General features: G+C 32.1%; 1 protein-coding gene across 2 annotated transcripts in view; it reads right to left on the bottom strand.

The window, feature by feature from the left end:
- The window catches only part of IFIH1 (interferon induced with helicase C domain 1), a 90297-nt gene that overhangs the window by 24482 nt on the left and 45028 nt on the right, over positions 1 to 20787 (bottom strand). For both annotated transcript variants that reach the window (XM_074303269.1, XM_074303270.1), the window contains 3 exons: positions 13019 to 13239; positions 4003 to 4213; positions 3122 to 3339 (listed from right to left, as the gene is read on the bottom strand). In XM_074303269.1, coding sequence (XP_074159370.1) covers positions 3122 to 3339; positions 4003 to 4213; positions 13019 to 13239 — 650 coding nt within the window. The remainder of the gene's footprint in view (positions 1 to 3121; positions 3340 to 4002; positions 4214 to 13018; positions 13240 to 20787) is intronic.

Raw genomic sequence — 20787 nt, 5'->3', positions numbered from 1 at the left:
CCCTGCCCACTTCTTCCAGATATACACAGAGCTTGATGCTCTGGAATAATTCCATTCCTAAGCTGAATCTCTATGGGCAACAATAACCTAACTCAACTCACCCCTCAGTGATTAACATACTTTCCTCTTCATCCAAGTGATTGGGAAACTTAGATTGCCAATGTTCAAACCTTGCTATTCCTCTCACTTTTTAACCCCCTCAACCGGGATTTGGGGTGGTTGTAGGGGAGGGACCTGGAGCAAGCTCCAACCAGCTTGTGAAAACTAACTAAAATTTTCAGGGTGAGCATTTACACTTCAGAATCAGCAAATGCTCCAAATCAGAGTTTCATATTTTCTTTTTGTTAATTGTCTAGACTTAACTGATGGAGAAGTTGATAATATAGACTAAACTTAATAATATGCCATATACATATTGTGTTTTTTTTTCTCAGAAAGCAGGTTGTTATTTATTTACCAACACATTCCTACAATTTCACTCTCAGCTCCCACTTCATGGTCACATTGTGGGAGATGGAATACCCCTTGTGTGTTGCTGCCATTTTAAGGCATCCCAACTCAATAACGTCTCCTCCTTTAAAATTCTTTCAGTATACATTTAACATGCAATTAACCCCCATCATATTCCCCCTCCTTCTTCAATGGGTTCAATGCCTGGCTTTTTTCTCTACTCTCCAACTCCTACAGGATTTCAAGATCCATATTGATGTCTCTTCAAACACCTCCTAAGCAATCAGTTCAATTTATTCACTTTCTATGACCCAGTCTTCCATCCCACCATATACACATATCGAGATGGCCATATTCTCAATCTTGCTATCACCCACAAATGTACCACACTCATTTTCACAAATCTAAAATTTATCAAACCAGAATCTATTGTCATCCCCCTTCTTTTTACATGTAGCTTCAAAACCTGTCCTTCCTTACCAAGATATCTAGTTGGTTCATTAGATCTCTATCATGGATAGACTTTGAGGGAGAAAGACTTGAATTCAAATCTGGGGTCCAAGACCCTAACTAGGTATGTGATCCTGGGTAAGTCACTTCATATGTTCTCATCAGTTTCCTCAAATATAAAATGAGGTACCTACTTCCTCAGATTGTTGTGAGGAAGAAAAATGACATCATATTTATAAAAGTGCTCTGCAAACTTTTAAGTGCCATGATGGAATGCTAACTGGTATTATAATGCTCTCCAATCCTTTTTTTTGAGACTATCATTCCCTGTGCTAGCTATGTTCTCCTTCCTTCCCCATTTTGACACCATGATGAACCCTTTCAACTTTTCACTATACTCTTCCCTTGAGTCTCTTGTCCTCTTCTCCTACTGTAGATTTTGCTGTCAAGAATCAACCCTGGATGCCCCATCCTCTGCCTTTATTCTAATACATGTGAATGGAGATGGAGAAAATAATAATATTGTGTTCACTGCATCCACAAACTCTTTAAGCCACTAATAAAGATTTAAAAATCACTAATGTGTTATGGCTTTGGTTTGAGGTTTGTCACGTTGCTGGTTTAACACTATTAAAAATAACAACTTGGATAAGTGAACTAAAATACAGATATGAAAAACAGATTTGTGTTCCACTAACTTTACTATATTCAATTTATGATACAAAACTGAATCTATGCTTCCTTAACTTAGAGCCTTGTATGTAACAGATTACTGATCAGAGAAGGTCATCAGGTCTGATTTCCTCTCCATTATTTTTTTTTCCTTGCAAAACTGATAGGATAGTGCTATGGGTAGATTTTGCTTTATATCACAACACTGAAGATTGCCTCAAATAGAAAGCAAACCAGAGGAACATTGTGTTTTCAAACATTCATGTGAGTGGGGAATAATATCCTTCCAGTATAAAGTGGAAGCTTTCAGACTTAATAAAGTGTACCTTTGCTGATGAACGTTTCTATGCATGGCCATGAAGTAAGCTATGGTGGGGTGAAGAAGTAGGTCATGAGAAATGAGTAAGTTGAACTGAGAGCTTAGGGTGTTTGAGGAAATATCAGCATAGATCTTGAAGTCCCCTAGTAGGAGGGCGGGAGTTGGAGAGGAGAGAAAGACTATGAACTAGGAATTAATGTTATTAAGTTTACAAAAACATACACTTGAATAGCCTTTCACATTTTGTAAAGCACTTTCAAAGATCATTTGGGCTTCACAAAAACAATATAATCCAGGTAGGGCAGGCATTATTATCCCTTTTTTACAGAGGAGGAAGTGGCAGCTTAAAGAAATTAAGTGTTTTGCTTCAGTTCACACACAAGTAGCAGTGAAGTTGGGCCTCAAATCTCAAATCTTGCAAGTGGCAATTCTCAGATTTTAACTTGTCTTTTTATGACAAGTATAGTGCTTTTCCCAAGATACCTAAATGCTTTTCTGCTAAAAAAAAAAAAAAAAAAAAAAAAGACATTATTTTTGCCCCAGGTTATTATATATGGTAGTCTTCCATAGTCCATGTGATAATGTTCTCTTTCAAATACAAATGGGTGGGGCACCTAGGTGATGCAGTGGATAGAGCACCAGCCCTGAAGTTAGGAGGACATGAGTTCAAATGTGACCTCAGACACTTGATGCATCTTGGCTATGTGACCCAAGTCACTTAACTCCAACTGCCTCAGTAAAAAAATTAAATTAAATTTAAAAACCATATATAAACAGGTTAGTCAGTGCCTTGCAGGTTACCTATGCAAATTTTTCTGTGTATAAATATTAATTTCTCTTAAATATAAATCACTGAACACTTCCTCTATGTTCATTACATTAAACAGTAGTGAATATAAATTAAAATTTCAACCTAACATATCAGTAAAAATTAAAATTATAACTTATCTTTGAGCTGAACAGATGTCTTTAACAGGAAAGAACTGGAACAATGCAGCAAAGAAACTTCTTTTGCAATTTATAGCTTAAGAAAATTACTATGGTCAGTGAGAGACTAAGTGACTTACATGACTGACCACTATACCACCAGCCATTAGGTCAAAGGCAGTATTTGAAACCACGTCTTCCTAAAAACAAGGCCAGTTCTCAATCCATTATATGACACTGCTTCTTCTATGGTATATAATATTACTTTCACTTTAATTACTCACTTTCAAAGTCATTACTTACTTTTAAAATATGTTCTTCAGCTTTTGATTGCTTTTTGGCCCCTCCCACACCAGGTGAAGCTGTCAGTCCAAGTATTTGAGGTTGAGGTACCACTGGCTTATTTTCCTTCTTGAATCGACAATTCTTCATCTTTTGTTTCAGATAACGTGTCATTATGTTATTATAAACAGCTTCTTTGTGGGTATGATGGCATTCATCAATAATGATAAGGGAAAAATCTAGAAATAAAATTTAAATTGTTCAAATTATTCTTTCAAATGAACTTCTCTAAATCTATAGTGTCAAACTACAATTTTAAACCACATCAAAATGTTTTTAATTAATATACCTTGTGGGGGGATATTTTTGGTTTTTAATTAGAGAGTGGTGACATTTTATTTGTCACAGAATGGTAATATGATTTTTCAGGTAACAATTATTGTCTTATAGATTTCATAAGATTTAACGCTAGAAGGGACCTTATTGACCATCAACTCCAGATTACAGATGAAGATATGAGGTTTAGAAAAGTGGCTTAGGCTTGAAAAACATTCAAAACCATTTCTTCTTTTTCCCAAATCCAAAAAATGACCCAATTGTTTTATTTTCTCAAAATGTTAACATTATTATGAAAAATTAATATTTAACATCTTTTTTATAAAGTTCCATCTTGTTGCTTTAGTACAAATATTGCTTTCTCCCAACAACAGAGTAATTTGGATTCATAGATAAATCTAACAAAGGGACCTTCTATTGTGAATAAAGAAAAATGTAGCAGTCCATAAAAAAAAAAAAGATTGAAAAATGAATGGAAAGTATCATAAAATATCAACCAATTTCCTTATGACAAAGACCTCTAAACTTCTAACCAAAGTAATAAAACTCTCTTAACTAATAACTACCTGATAACTGGACACCATCATCATCTCCATTCTCTGAATTCAAAAGGGAATTCTCCAAGATTTGAGCTGTACTGATAATAACATCATTGGACATGACAACTTCTGGGAATGATATTTTCAGTTGGGAATCACCACTTACTCCAATGACGCGATACCAATTCTTCAAGAATGGTTTAAACTCTTTGCGGTAGTGCTGTTCAACTAATGGCACCTAAGTATACAGCCAAAGTAGGGGAAAAAAAAACAAAGTTAACCTGAACATCAATATATTAAAAAAAAAAAAAAAATCCAAGTTAACCTTAATATCAGCAATTACTGAGATACTACTTTGAAAACTCCCTTTGGAAGGATTCATCTTTAACAAATGCAAACTATTCTCCCTGAGAAGCTGAATAGGCATTTAACTAAAGGGGTCAAAAGATTCCTAAATGGGATAGAAAAACAAACCCAATGTAGAGTCTTCAGCAGACACACACTGTTGTCATGTTTGTTATGTCCTATAACTGAAAGATTATTATGGCCAAAAGGGGAAAAGAGTGATCATTTTAGTGGACAGGATATTTGATATCGAGGTCCAGATGATAACCACTGACTGGTCCAATTCAGGTGCCATCTTTTCCATGAATTTTTCTGTGACTCATCTCCTAGTTGATTTCTCCCTCAAACTACTCACAGCACTTTAACTGAAAATTTCTTTGTGTTTATTTCACATTCTTTTGTATTATAATTGTGCATTCCCTTCTTTCTTTTGGATTCTAAGACTCTTGAGAACAAAGCTCATGTAATATCTATCAATAGAGCCTATAAAAATAGTGTTTGATGAAGTGAATTTATTTGCATTGAAAGTTACAATGTACACAAGGCAAATAAAGGGTTCAGTAGATGTTTTGCTCTAACTTGAATAACAATGCTACCTCAAAATATACTTTTGAATGAAGCAAATGATTTAAAGACAATTAAAATCATGAATAATGATGAAATAGTACAGTGGAGCAAAAAATTGAATGGTGAAGAAACAGACTTTTGATAAAAATAGTTGTCTGGGGGATGTAGAGAGAGAGGTAAAAAAGCTTTAATGAACTTTCCTTTTGAGGGGAACATAGAAAGGAAGAAACAAAAAAGAACTAAATGGTAGAAACTATAGAATCTGGCAAAAGATGGGATTGTGCAATGAGATAATTAAGGGAAAGTAAAAACTGAGTGAGATTTTATAAAAGCATGGCTGGGCTTTTATAAAAAGCCAAATCCATAAATGAAGAAGATTTGGGATGAACAGCTTTGGATGATGTTGAGATAGATATACAGGCACCAAATTTGGGGTTCAATCATGTGAAGAATTCACAATGGCCATTCTCTTTGACAAAAGCTAAGTTTCTTTAGGGGAAGAGGTACTAGACAAAATGAAGAGATACACAGACACCAGGAATGGTAAATATGAAATAGAGTTGGGAGAGCATATAGTTAGCAAGAAAGGAGTTTTAACAATTAATGATGGAAAAGACAAATTCCCTTGTAGAACCCACAATTAACTAGGAGAAAGGGAACCCCCGAGAGGTTGGAGCATGCCCTTAGCTGGCAGACTAAATGCAGAGGAATTTATCATCGGAAGAGTTGGTTAGAATAAGGAGAAAGATTCCATGAGCCATGGTGGGGGATGAGAGGAGAGATACCTTGAAGTATGATAGGGAGATCAGAGGAGAGACACTATGGGACATGGGGGTAGGGAAGGGAAAGATACAGGAGCCAGAGTGTTGTGGTGGGCTATAATCCCAAGAGGGATTTAGTAAAGAGTTATAAGGGAAATTAACCTCAAGGGTCTGAGGTAATTTGGATTTCTTGACTGGTCACAGCAAGGTAAGGTTATATGGTTAAACTAATCCCTATCAGTGCCTTTCCTGCTTGCTTCAGGGTGCAATTCCATCAATATTTCATTCTTTCTCTGACAACCACACTCAAATTTTTCCAGACTTCATCAGATGACAAAGATGGAGAGTTCAGTTGTGTGTATGCTGAGTCAGCAATACTGCAATGCTATCTCTTTGGAATTACATTCCGCAGTGAGCAGTTGGAAATAGGGAGGGGAGTAGCGTTTGGGGATAGATATGTAGATTTAAAGGTGATTGTATCTGAAAGCAGATGAGATCATCAAAAGAGTTTGCAGAGAAAAGGAGAGAAGAGAGTCAAGGTTAGAACTTTATGGAAGGAACAGCTAGGTGGCTCAGTGGGTAGAGCCCTGAAGTCAGGAGAATCTGAGTTCAAATTTGGCCTCAGACACTTAACACTTCCTGGCTGTGTGACCCTGAGCAAGTCACTTAATCCCAATTGCTCAGGGGAAAAAAAAAAAAAAAAAAAAGCTTTAAGGAAAATAGTCAGGAAAGGAGATGGATAAAGAAAAGGAAATGATGAGTAAATAATAACTATCAAGGAAAAAACTGAAAAAAGTACTATGTCATTGTAAACATCATAATCACCAAGGAAGAGGAAAGCTAGATTCTTGCAAAAAGCATTTAGACAAAAGACAGATAGGATCCACTGAGGTTCACTTATGCTCTGTACTTGGTTATATTCTGTTTTATACCTTACTCAGCTTAAGACATGTTTACTAACTCTATGACTAATAAAAAGCTAAAAAGAAGCCATATTACAAAAATCAAGATTGTAATCCTAGATCTAACACAGCCCCTGGCACATAACACATAATTAATAAATGCCAGGTGCTTGACAATAGCAGGAATGATAATTTTTTAAAAAACATGATAAATGTAAAGTCTTGCATATTAATTCACCTTCCCATCCACACCCACACACAAAGTACTAAATAAGCATAGGATAAAGAAAACCTAGCTTAGTAGTTATTAATAACAACTTATAGATTTTGTTGAGTATAAAGTCCCTGTGAATGTGATAGGGCAGTCAAAGAAAGCATAGTCTTAAAATGCTTAGAGAAACCAAAGGAGTTAATACTCATCTTCTGCATCAGTTTTTAGGGTGGGGGAGGAAGGGAAAAAAAAAAAAGAAATTTACGTAACTTTTTAATATTTAAAAAAAAATAGTAAATTGTGCATAGTAGATTTGCAATTGCATATACAATCATCTTTGTTATTGTACTGCTATGGAAATGCTTGTGGCATTCTACAAATTACACATAAGATAAATTACTTGGAAAAATGTTATCATCATTAGGGTAGTTTGAAAGATGTATGATAAAAGGGTTACTGAATATGATGGAATAATGCTAAAAAATAAAATTGGGAGAGGTAAAATGTAGTAATAACCTCATACAAAAGAAGCATGAATGGAAGAACTGTTACAGAGAAGGGCAGGAGGAGAGGAGGAATGGTAGTGCTAGAACCTTATGCTTATCAGAACTAGGTTAAATAGGGAATGATATATACATCTAGAATGGTTTTAAAATCCCTGCTTAACTTAAAGAGAAATAGAAGAGAAAAGGGATAGGATAAGGGAAGGAGCCTTACAAGGACATACAGATTAATAAGTAATATGATAAAGGAATTAAGATAAAAGAAAGATTCTTAGAAAGGTGAGCAGATCAAGAAATTGAAAGGTCAGGGAGATTATATGGGAGGGATTCTTAGAAGGAGTGCAGATTAAGTAGGCAAACAAATTAGACATCTAGGGAAGCATAGAGTAAAGAGAGAGAGGAAGAGAGAGAGATAACAATAAGGAAAAAAACAAGGTGGAGGGAAATACACAATTAATAATTACAACTTTGAATGTAAATGGGACAGATTTACTCATAAAATAAGAAAAAGATAGCAGAATGAATTAAAAAATAGAATCCAATAATGTATTATTTACAAGAAACATTTTTAAATGAAAGCTATATATAGAATAAAAACAAAGGACTAGAGTAGAATTTATTATGCTTTAGCTGATTCAAAAAGAGTTGGGATAGCAATCATGATCTCAAAGTTAAAGCTAAAATAGATTTAAAGAGATAAGTAAAGAATATACATTATGATAAAAGGTACTACAGATAATGAAATAATATCAATATAAAACTTTTATGCATCAAATGCTATAGCATCCAAATTTTTAAAGATAAAGTTAAATGAATCAAGACAAATAGATAACAGAACTATAATGGTGGGAGAATTCAACCTTCTAATTCTCAGAATTAAATAAATATAACCAAAAAAAAATAAATGTAACAAAATCAAGGAGATGAATAGCATCTTATAAATAAGCTAGATATGGTAGATATCTGCAGAGAACTGAATGGGATTAGAAAGGAATATACTATTTTCTCAGTGGCATATGGCACTTTTACAAAAACTGACCATATATTATCAGGATGTTAACATTTTATAGTTAAATGCAGTAAAGCAAAAAGATTAAATACATTATTTTTAGATCATTGTACAATAAAAAAATTATATTTAATACAGGATCATGAAAACAAAGATGAAAATTAATTGGAGGATAAATAACCAATTCTTAAAGAATGAGTGAGTTAAAAAAAGTCACATAAGCAATAAATATTTTTATTTAAAAGTATAATTATAAGATTATATACCAAAACCTATGGGATGCAACAAAAATGCATCAATAAAATAGAGAAAAAGCAGACTAATGATTTGAGTATGCAACTTCAAAAAATAACCATAAAAAGAACAAATTTTAAATCCCCAATTAAACACCAAATTAAAAATTGTAAAAATTAAGAGTGAGCTTAATAAAATTGAATATAAGAGGGGCAGCTAGGTGGAAATTTGACCTCAGACACTTAATACGTCCTAGCTGTGTGACCCTGGGCAAGTCACTTGACCCCAATCGCCTCAGCAAAAATAAATAAAAAAATAAATTGAATATAAGAAAAGCATTGAATTAACAAATAAAACTAGGAGTTAGTTTTATGAAAAAAAAAAAAAACAATAACATAGATAAATAATTGGTTAATATTTCTTTAAAAAGAGAGAAAATAAGCAAATCACTAGTATCAAAAAATTAAAAGAATGAATATGCCATTAAAGGAGATAAAATCAAAGTAATTATTAGGAGTTATTTTGCCCAATTATATGATAATAAATTTAACAACTTAAACAAAATGAAAGAATACTTTAAAATATGTGCCTAGATTAACAGAAGATGAAATAGAATATCTAAATAAAATTATTTTAGAAGTTGAAAAGACCATATTTGAACTTCCCATGAAAAGAACATCAGAATCAGAAGATTTACAAGTGAATTCTACAAAACATTTAAAGATCAATTAATTTTAATCCTTAATAAATTATTTGGAATATTAGGTAAAGAAGGAATCCTATCAAATTCCTCTTATGAAATGGTGCTGATATCTAAAACAAGAAAAGCAAACACAGAGAAAGAAAATTATAGACCAATATCACTAATGAATGTGGATGTAAAAATCCTAAATAAATCACTAGCTAGGAAACTACAAAAATAAATTACAAAGATTATACATTGTGACCAAGTGAGATTTATACCAGAAATGCAGGGATAGTTTAACAGGAAAATTATTAGCATAATTGATAATATGAACAAAAAGAGTAACAAAAATCAAATTATTATCTCAATAGATACAGAAAAAAACTTTGGACCAAATTCAGCACAAATTCCTTTTTAAAAACACTTAAAAGTATAGGTATAAATGGAATTTTTCTCAAAATCATAAGTATCAATCCAAAGTCAGAGTAAGCAATATTTGTAATAGGAATAAGCCTTCCCAAAAAGATTAGGAATGAACCAAAGATGTCTATTATTAATAATATTGTTTAGTATTTTATTAGAAATGCTAGTAATAGCAATGAGAGAAAAAAAAGAAATTGGAGGAATCACAATAGGCAAGAAGATAATAAAACTATCTGTTTTTGCAGATGATATGATATACTTGAAAAATCTTGGAGATTCAACTAAAAAAGCTTGCTGAAACAATAAATAATTTTAAAAGAAAAGGAAGAGGGGCAGCTAGGTGGCACAGTAGATAGAGCACCAGCCTTAAATTCAGGAGGACCCAAGTTCGAATCTGGTCTCAGCCACTTAACACTTCCTAGCTGTGTGACCCTGGGCAAGTCACTTAACCCCAGCCTCAGGGGGAGGGGGGAAGGAAGAAATGAGGGAGGGGGATTTTATAGACATTTCTAAGATAAAGGTCTCATATCTCTGAGAACTTTGCCAAATTTTTTGAGACTATGAGTCATTTCCCAAGGATAAGAACAGTTTTTTGATGAAGAAATCAAAACTATATATATAGTACCAAATTATTATTGATTTGATACATGCATATTTAAACAATTTTGAGATGTAATTTTAACAGCTATCAGATTGGCTAAAATGATAGAAAGGGGAAATGAGGAATGTTGGAAGGGATGTGGAAAAATTGGAACCCTAATAAATACCCTGTTGGTGGAACCGTGAACTAATCCAAACATTTTGGAAAGACATATGAAATTGTGCCCAAAGAATTGTAAAACTATATACCTTTTGATCCAGCAATACTATGATTAGGTCTATTTCCCAAGATAATCAGAGAAAAAGGAAAAGAACCTATATGTTCTAAATTATTTATAGCAGCTCTCTTTGTGATGGTGAAGAACTGGAAACTGAGGGGATGCTCATCAATTGGGGAGTGGCTGAAAATGCTTTCATATATAATTGTGATGGGAAACTACTGTGCTGTAAAAATGATGAGCTGGTTGATTTTAGAAAAAATATAGCTTGACTTGCACAGAATAATGAAGAGTAAAATGAGGAGTACCAAGAAAACATTGAATACAGTATTAGCAATGTTTTTTTGAAAAATAGCTAAGTTATTCTGAGTAAGAGAAATATCAACTTAAGTCAACTACAAAGGACCTATGAAGGAAGATATTCATTTCCAGAGAAAAACTGATAAACATAACTATGAACAATATGATTTTACATTTATGCCTATCTATGTTAAATGGTAGCCTTCTTTAGTGTGGGGTGGGAAGGGAGGGAAGAAGGTAATTTGGAACTTAAAATGTGACAAAAAATTAAATTTTAAAAAAGAAAATGATGCAGTCTAATTTAAATAGAATGTAGCTTTATTTTCAATGATGTCATGTTGACAGAGTCTGCAGCTTAGCACTACCAAAATATCTCAAAGTAATAGTTTAAATTTTAGTTATCTTTTAGCTTTTTTTTAGGTCACAGACTGCACTTTTTGCCCTTCTTATGGTCATTAATCACAAAAGGAACCAAATGAGAAATAGTAGGCAGAGTAACACAAAAGTGCCACTCTTATTGGGAGAAAAACAAAAGCAAAAATAAAAATCAAACCATATATCCATATGATTCTTTATACAAAGAACTCTGTAAAAAGAAGATATGTACAAAATACACTGTGAGCTACATAATGGAAAAACATAAAAATTTGGGTTTTAGCTACATTTTGGGGGACATATGTTTACTTCAGAATTGCAAAGTATTTCTCACGTTAAAGTTTTAATTGCAGTAGCAATTATTTAAAAGGTTATATGACATTTTTATGTAAGGAAAATGTTGATGCTATATTTCACAGATATATCTTTTTAGTAATCTCATAGAATGGATAGAAAAATTATATTACTTGCAAAAATGCTTCATTTTACATTGGGAATGTAAATGAATTACATTGTGCCTTTGGGAATTAGAACAGTATTTTTAATGACCTCAAGTGGCTCCCTGACAGAAAGAACCATCTTTTTAACACCAATATTCTACCGAGAATACAATATGGTGGTATCATATGGTTGTGGATAACAGAACACCACAATTTCCAAAGAATTAATATTCTAAGACACTGGAGATACACACATAGTTGGCATGAACAAGTTGACTTTAACATATTACCAATGAGGCATAGAAGAATAAAAAATATACAAGGAATAGCTGATCAAAAGAACAAGGTGAATCAGTTCCTTAGTGAGAACAAGGCATAACATATGGTTGATCTAAGTGCTGCCCCGGTAACTGCAATCCTAAAAGACCTAGAGGAAGGAGCTCACAATACTGGAAAACTCCTTTAAGGAAAGCAAGATAGAAAGGCACTGATGAGAACTATATAGTCCCCCATACTGTGTTCTCTGTGAGATCATGGAGCCAACTGAAATACTGATGTCAATATAATATAAGCATCTCCAGTTTACAGAATGCAAAAAAGTCCAATACTGAGAATCTTTGAATTGCTGAATCTAAGATTTGGGAGGGGCCTTGGAAATTACCTAGTCCTGTGGTATCACACTCAAAATAGAAACAGATTCTGTGTACTGCATATATGACTTAGAAAACCACAAATTTACATTTTCTCTATGTTGCCATGCAATTTTATTTATTTTGTTAAACACCTCCCAATGATAATTTAATCTAGTTTGGGCCACACTCAGGAGTTTTTTGCACGCTCCAGATTTGATATCTTTGACAGTCTAGTCCTTTGAGGAAGGCAATAAATTCCAATTTATCCAATAGACATTTCTTTAATATATTTTAATGGATATCCTTTTTGCCTTCTGAATTATAAAATTATTCAATCTGTAGTTAACCAGTTCAGTTAGCCAGCACACTCTATTCCCAAGTTATTGCTTATAAATAGGACTTTTCTATAAACATTGGGCCCAAGGGTACACAGTTAATCATTTATCCAAAAAAAAAAAAAAAAAAAAAAGCATCTAATTCCAGATTTTTGTTTTCCCCATTGGGATCATCTGATAATATGTTATGATAACTTTGACTAGCACAAATTAACCTTAAGTAGTTTCAAGGAAAATACAATGTACATTCATAAGTCATAACTATTAAAATGTGAGATTTTGACATTAGGAGAAATTTTTTAGAAGAAAAGTTAGCTGTTAGTAAAATAATTATATAACTATAGTTGATAGCTGTTATAGAGATGAGGGGAGGAATGAATGATAATATCCCTTTAATTAAATTATTCTTGTGTAATTTATTGTTACAACAATTGTTGTGAGGTTGAAAAATGTTAGAATAACAAAACAAAAAAGAAAAAACAGAATTTAGATGAGACAAATACCTTATTCACAAGGACCATAACTTTTCCAGGCTCTGATGCTTTTTTCTTCTTATCTAAATGGTCCTTGGCAATGTAAACAGCTACTCTTGTTTTCCCACTTCCTGTAGGGAGGCATATAATAATATTCTTCCCTTCTAAAGCTGGTTTGGCCACTTCCATTTGATAAGATCTGAGGACCAATTCTGGCTCAGGAGATGCTCTTTTCTTCTCATCATCTTGGTCTGAAGTTAAATTGGGGAAGGGCAGAGAAGGAAGAGAAAAAGAGAAGGGTCAAATGAGGTATACCACTAAACACTGAATTAGATATGGGCCATGTTTCCCATATTCCTTTTATGTACAAATCCTTTCTTTCTCTACCATACAGATGGAGTTTCTGCTCTCAGTTTGCATTTATAAGATGGGGTAAAAAAGGAGCTTTGGGTCAAAAAATTATTTCAATGTCAATCATTCCCTTAAGAAAGTTCTAAAGATCATCTTAGTTGAACAATTATTAATATTGAATCTATGTAGGTACTAATTCTCAAAGAAAATAATAGCTTCATTGAGATCAAATTAATGATACTCCAAGTAAAATGAAAACCCATTTAAAATTTTATGAAATCTCTGGAGAAAAATGAAATTTTGGGATGTAATCAGTATTACATTACATATGCAATAAGCACTCTCTTTCTACTATCAATGATTCCAATAAAACCAAAAAGAATCCATTAGGCTAAAATAAATAAATAAATAAATAAAGTTGCTGATGGTTCCATTTCTAAATGTATTTTAACTTATTTTGATAATACTATTTGAACGGTAGGAAAATTCACACCAAACAGTGCTTAGTAATAGTCATCTACTAACCCTGCAGGAAGTTTGCCTTCTGTATGAATGAATACAAACAGATGCATTACATTTAAACTAACATTGGATCATCTGTCTGATTCATTTAATTTCAGTATCATCAAATTCTCATTCTAGCCCACCAGACTTTAAAATGCTATATTTTGAGTTCTTTTTATGCTTATTTTACAGTTAGTTAACAATTATTAATAATTCATTTAAATTATTTACTTTAAGGTGAACCCTTATCCAAGAACACCATTACTTCTTCAAAAAAGACTCTTTATAGATCACTAAAATACTAACATTTCACTTATTTTAACTACATTCATCACTTTTTAAAAATACTTTTTGCATAAGAACTAGTACATTTGTAAGAGAAGATATATTTTAAGCAGTGTTTAACTTCAAGATCAGTGTATTTACTTTTGCTAATTTGCTGTTTGAGCTAGACAGTTTGTTAAAAGGTATCAACAAGATCAGTTCTCTTTTGTTTTATTTCAATCTGCATACATTTTTGCACAGATTAAAAAAATGCTGCTTCCATCAAAATAGTTACATGTATTTTAAAATTTATTTATAAAATTGTTCCTCCTGTTGTCTTCCACTCTTCCTACCCAACTCATGCTACCCTATCTGTGGATATTAAGATTCAGAGAAAGACACAGTGACTTTAAAAGTCTTTTTTCCCAGAAGGGAGCATAGATCATATTGATATAGAATATGAATGGGGAGATTAGAACGTGGAGAGCCTTAAGTTCACACATATATATTTTATAAATTAAATTTGGTCTCTAATAAAATTATGTTACATTACTTGCCCAACTTTAATTTCTAAGGTCCTTTTCTAATTTTAACATCATATGATTCTTTTTTTATTATAGATTTTATAAGCCAGTAAAAGTCGATTTTTTTATTGCTGAAGTAGTCAGGTCTAAGTGTCACATATGATTTTATATAATTTTTTCATTTATTACAATTCCTTTGAAGACTATGAAACTTGATAGAAAAGTGCAAGTAGAAGACACAGGGATAGAAAACCCCAATAAAAAGCACTTTTTACCTAGAAATTACAAACTGGTCATCTTGATTCTTATATTTTGTTTCCTTATATGTATAAGAAAGAATCTCTCTATATAATCAAGTGGAAGAGTTTTCATCTCTCTGTGGTTAGAAGTAGAGAATTGAGATGATTTTCATTTAACCTACCAACTAGTTTCCTTTAAAAAAAAAAAACAGTTTGAATTTTGGGGGATTTTTTTTTGTGGGTATTTTTAAAATTTCATTTGATTCCCTTCAGGGAAGTGAAATCCATTAATGAAAATGGCCTTTTAAATGGACAAAGATTTTGAAAATATCCACCTACTATAACAAATATTAAATTTGAAAATGTAAAAATCATCTTTCTTTTTAGAATTATATAGTTTGTAAATGTCCAAATTAAAATAAAATATTCTTTAAATAATAATATGCGACTGGAACCACACCATGTGGCAAATTTCAGCCTCAAGTTGATTTTGACAGCTGAGTTATTCTTGAAGAAAAAAGGTCTGTCACTGCATGTGTTAGAAATCCAAAAAGCATAAAACTCCACCTAAAATAAGTAATGATGGAAAAGTACACCATTCCAGCTGGTCAAGCTGAAATGCATTATCTATAAATCTATGGGGAATAATAGCTACACATTAAGCAAATATTTAATGCTAAAAATATTAACATTTTGTGAGAAGCATTTTAATCCAATATGGATGAGTCAGAAAAAAATTGTTTTGTGTGACTATAAATCTTTGACTTACATTTTACAAAAGAGCAACTGGTTATACAGTTCTGAGATATAATACACATAGATATGAATAGGCCCTTACTAAGTCCCGCTCTGAAATCTCATCCTGAGGATGAACTAGGGTTCTCAAAGGTTTCTCAAGAAGTCAAAAGTCTGGCAGCTTCTACCATGTTAGAAAGTCTTTGAGCACAGTCCCAGCAACAAATTGAGTCTACTTTTCAAGGTCCATTCCAACTTAAATATGAAAGACCCATAACCAGTAGAGCTAACATTTGGTGATGAAATGTTCTGACCTTGAACAACCTATGAAACAAAAATATAGCTGAGTACTATATGTCTAACCTTCTGCTTTTTGTAGAAAGTGAGAAAGGATGCTTAAAATCCCATTGTATTTATATTATCTAATCTTCTTCCTTCTATGCTGATATTCTAAATGTCATATGCGAAGAATGCTGGCACATTTGGGGAAGAAGAAGGGACATGAGAATGCTCTCTCAGAGTATGACAGAATTTAGTGAAGGAACTAAATTGCACTAATCTTTATAATAGCTATGAAATAAACCAGAAGGGAAAAAAAATGGCAGTTAAATGGAAGTGTGGTTTGTGCTTTCTCTTTGGATAGGCAAATAAAGGAATTAGTAAAATTATTTTACTCTGCATTTAAATACTGTGTGTGTGTGTGTGTGTGTGTGTGTGTGTGTGTGTGTATGTATATATATATATATATATATATATATATATATATGTTTCATAGGACATTTAGTCATCTCATATTGATGAGCATATGATAAAAAAAATTATATTATTTAAGGTTTATAAAGAACTTTACAAATATCTCATTTGATCCTCACAACAATCCACAAAATAGGTGCTATTATTATCCCAAATTACAGATGAAGAAATTGAAATTTGGAAAAGTTATTTGACTTCCTTAGGGTTACAAAATTTGAACTCATGTCTTCTTGACTCCAAGGGCAGTACTCTGTCATTTATGCCACCTAGCTTACTTGTTTATGCAAAGTATTTTTTTTTAAATTCACCAACATTGGCTTCAGAAGATGAGGGTATATCAAATTTATAAGAAAGAGCTTAATAAGATGTTTTAAATGATTTCAATATATAATCTGATGCTCAGCAATTTTAATATAAACATAGGAATAATCAGATGATGTAAAATATATTGGAAAATAGAGATAAAAATAAAGAATTAAAGAAGTCTAATTCTTGTAGAAGCCTAATTCCCTGAATATCTTCTTCAAGACAGAATCAGTAGGCACTAGATATAGCAAGCATCAATCAAACTGAAAAAAAAAAAAAAAAAGATTATATTTTAAGATACAAAAGCTAATTGATATTGGGGTCATTATTGAATCAACTATGTGTATAATTAAACACCAAATTCTTTTGAAAAAAATCAAAATTAGTACAAAGATGAAAGAAAATATAAAAATTAGGGGGAAAAAGATGTGGTGTATAACCAAAACAAATCAGTCCAGATGTATTCAAACTAAATGGGATATTGGGAAAAGGATATGAACATAGAGAATGATATTGTATCTCATATTGCATTTTAAACAATGAAACTGCAAATACCATAAAAATAAAAAAGACCTAAAATTATCTTTATCACCATTAAATATTTCACTTCTCAAGAAGATATGACTACCATAGAAAATATAGGTTAATAATACAAATTCATTCATAAAATTTCATAAAGATGACAGATTATGAACATCATTACTTAATAAAATGAAGAGAAACAGCAAAGGGTAAAACCAATTTGAAGCAACAGATCCAACTAAGAAAAGTCATCCAAAGAAAGTTAAGAATGAAAATGTAATGACAATAACCAACAGAAGAAAAATGGAAAAGATCTGTAAATATTTTTATAACAAACCTTTTTTTAACCATCTAGAACAAGTGAGCCAACAAACAGAGTTTTTAACATTATAGTACTTGACATGCTTGAAGAGGAGGTAGAAATGATACAAATGGAAGAAATGATAGGGGAAAAGCCCTACAAATATAGGAAAAACACTTATATATATGTATATATAAGAGATTCCTTCTTAAGGCAATATAATTGTGATGATATTAAGAGATTACTTCCCAAGATATCTAAAAGAGGGGAAGATACTGAAAAACATAAAAAAAAAAAAATTTCAGATAATATTAATGCAAAAATGCGACTAAAAGAACAATTATTACTGTACTAAAAGTCTACTTTTTATAACTGTTTTCTAATTGATACATAATTTTTCTCAAAATATATCAAGGACTTCCTCAGTGCAGATATTATGGGGGCAGATACACATCCATACAATATTCCATTATATGCCTTATCTTTACAATTTGAAACTGAATAGATGGTGCCTAAGATATAAGATTTCACTGTACCACTTTTTGCTAATTAAAAAAGCATTTTATCCAATACAAAAAAATGGTCTTAAAATTTTTTTTCTAACAAGTTCTGTTAGCACATTAAAATTATTCAAGTGGATAGAGCACCAGCCTTGAATTCAGGAGGACCGGAGTTCGAATGTGATCTCAGACACTTAACACTTCCTAGCTGTGTGACCCTGGGCAAGTCACCTGACCCCAGCCTCAGGGGGGGGGAGAAATTATTCAAGATTTCTTGAAAGTCAGAGATAAACTTATTTAATGACTGAGTGTAGATATTAAGCTATTAAAAAAAACCAAAGAGATTTATGCCTGCCAAACATATTTGTCCCTAAAGCTACTTGCAGTCCAGTGTTCATGTTGAAAAGAGTTTCCTTCTGGACAATGAGGTCTCCAAAATTTTCTTGTTTATAGATAACATTGCTTTTTGTATCAAGCCCTGGAACACTCTAAAGACCGATAATTACTAAAAGTTTAGCCTTATCCATTACATAGAAAAAGTCAAGGGATGATGAAGTCTATTGTTTAGATGATGACATGCAATTAGGTGAACTATAGAGATAATCCATCAGTGTTAAATATTTTAGATAAATAGTAAAGTGGATGAATAATAATTAAATTCAGAATAAAAATTAGAGGAGAAAGGGATAGTTTCTTAGTAAACTGCAAAGTTCCTTTCATCATCTCAAGCTTCTCCCCTAGATTAAGACCCATTTTTAAAAAAGCAATATTTTACCAGGTTGCTGTTTGAAATGAAATTTCTAGCTCATGAAATTCTAGGATTCCTTAAAAGTTACTTAAGAATATGCATTACCCAGTAGTCAATGGAGAAGTACATGATATGTATAAGCAGGCTGCCACATGTAACAAACAAGAAACTCTGAAAATGAACAATAGTCAAGTATTTCACCAAGGAAACATATGCTTGAAAAATAAAGTAGGCTGGGAATGGGACAAATTATTTCTAAAGTTCCTTCTCATTCTAAATCTATGATTCTGTCATCTAAATAAAGACTAAAGTACAATACCTATGAATGTGTCTCTACTGAATTGGCTAAAAACTAAACCTCAATTCATATTTGAAATAAAGTTGGGGGGGGGGGAAATATCAAATGTAAGAACTTGCAGCTTGTTCTTTCCCAATTCCCACACTTAGACTGTAATCTTCTTTAGAACAGCGACTGTTTTTGCCTTTCTTTGTATCCCCAATAGCACAGTGCCTAGCACATAGTAAGTATTTAACAAATGATTATTTGACTAATTTGCATTTACAATTATATTTATGATTGGATTTAACAAGTCTTGTACATCAGAACAAAAAGATTGACAAACACTTCTTAATATCTCTTAAGTCATTTAAGAGACTATCCTGAATACTATAAATGCATAGTAAATATTTGTTGAATAAATACAGGAATGTTGTCAAGAGTCCTCACCTTAGATAAATAATGAACTTAAGAATTAAAAACCTAATGAAAGTCACTATCTGCAAAGGTATTTAATATCCTTCTCTGTGAAATCCAGTTGGAAATTAACTTGTAAAATATGAATAGCATTTAATAACAGGACTGCTTCCTAGTTAGAAAAGTTTACAGGGGCCCATGTTCTAACTGTTGCTCTTCATCCCTAAAAAACATGCATATTCTACCTCCCAGTGAGCTACTTCCTTTACCTTTGTGAATAATCTAACTGACTTAGATATTATCATACTCTAATGAGGGGAGTCCCAAAATCATAGTACAGCTTAAATAGCTTTAAATAGTTGAATTTTGCTTTAAATAGTTGAAATCTTTAAATAGTTGAAATCTGCAGAATCCAAAAATTATAGTACAGTTTAAATAGCTTTAATAGTTGAAATCTGCAGAAGTTCAGGATACCCTGTATACTTCTTGTACTTCTTTCCCAACTTAGTCCATCAGGAAACTTCCTCAGATCTACTCCTCATCTCACTATTTCACTTAATGATATTATTTTCCTTGAAATTATTTTCAATGGAAGTGATTCTCCCATCTCCCTTTATGCTTAAGACAAAAAAAAAAAAAAAATCTACATATTCCTTACTCCCAACTGGTAAAGCCAGAGCACTTTTGCCAAAATTACCCTTAAACTCTCCATTCTTGGAACATAACACTATCTAATTATACCACTTATTCTCTACCTACCCATTTATTTCTCACCCTCCACCTGAAATAATCTTTTATCTTTCTCTCTTTTAGCACTTTGATTTTTATTAGTAGGGTGATAGAGGAAGGACCAACATTATTTTCTGATGGTAGGTACTCAAAATATATGATTGAAATATCTAATTTCTAGGCAATTTCATTGGAATAGAGAGCCCCAAGATATGTAAACTGTTCTACCAAAGCAGGTCAGCACCTTCACTTCAACTTATTCTCTTAAAGAGTTGACTAAAGCACTAAAATACTAGTCAATTTACAAGGTCAGAGCCAATATGTATCAGAGGTGAGCTGTTCTTGGTTGTAAGATTAAATCTCCTTCTACAGCAGCATACTTTTTATTTAATATTTCTGATGTGAGGTAGGTAGTGAAAGTACTTTTATCCCCATTTTATAAATAGCAAAATTGCCCAAGTTATAAAAGTATGTATCAAGGCTTGGATTTGATTCCTTCCCAACTCCAAGTTTATTTTATTACCACACTGTCTTCCACAGGTGCATAGTAAATATAAAATTAAAAAATACTGAACTGAATTCTTTTTAATTGAAAATAAAGATTTTTTAAATTATTATATATAGTTTGA

Source organism: Sminthopsis crassicaudata, chromosome 3 (genome assembly GCF_048593235.1).
Source record: "Sminthopsis crassicaudata isolate SCR6 chromosome 3, ASM4859323v1, whole genome shotgun sequence".
NCBI classification, from domain to species: Eukaryota; Metazoa; Chordata; class Mammalia; order Dasyuromorphia; family Dasyuridae; genus Sminthopsis; species Sminthopsis crassicaudata.
The sequence above is the reverse complement of the archived record's forward strand: the minus strand, read 5'-3'. Positions and strand labels throughout refer to the sequence as shown.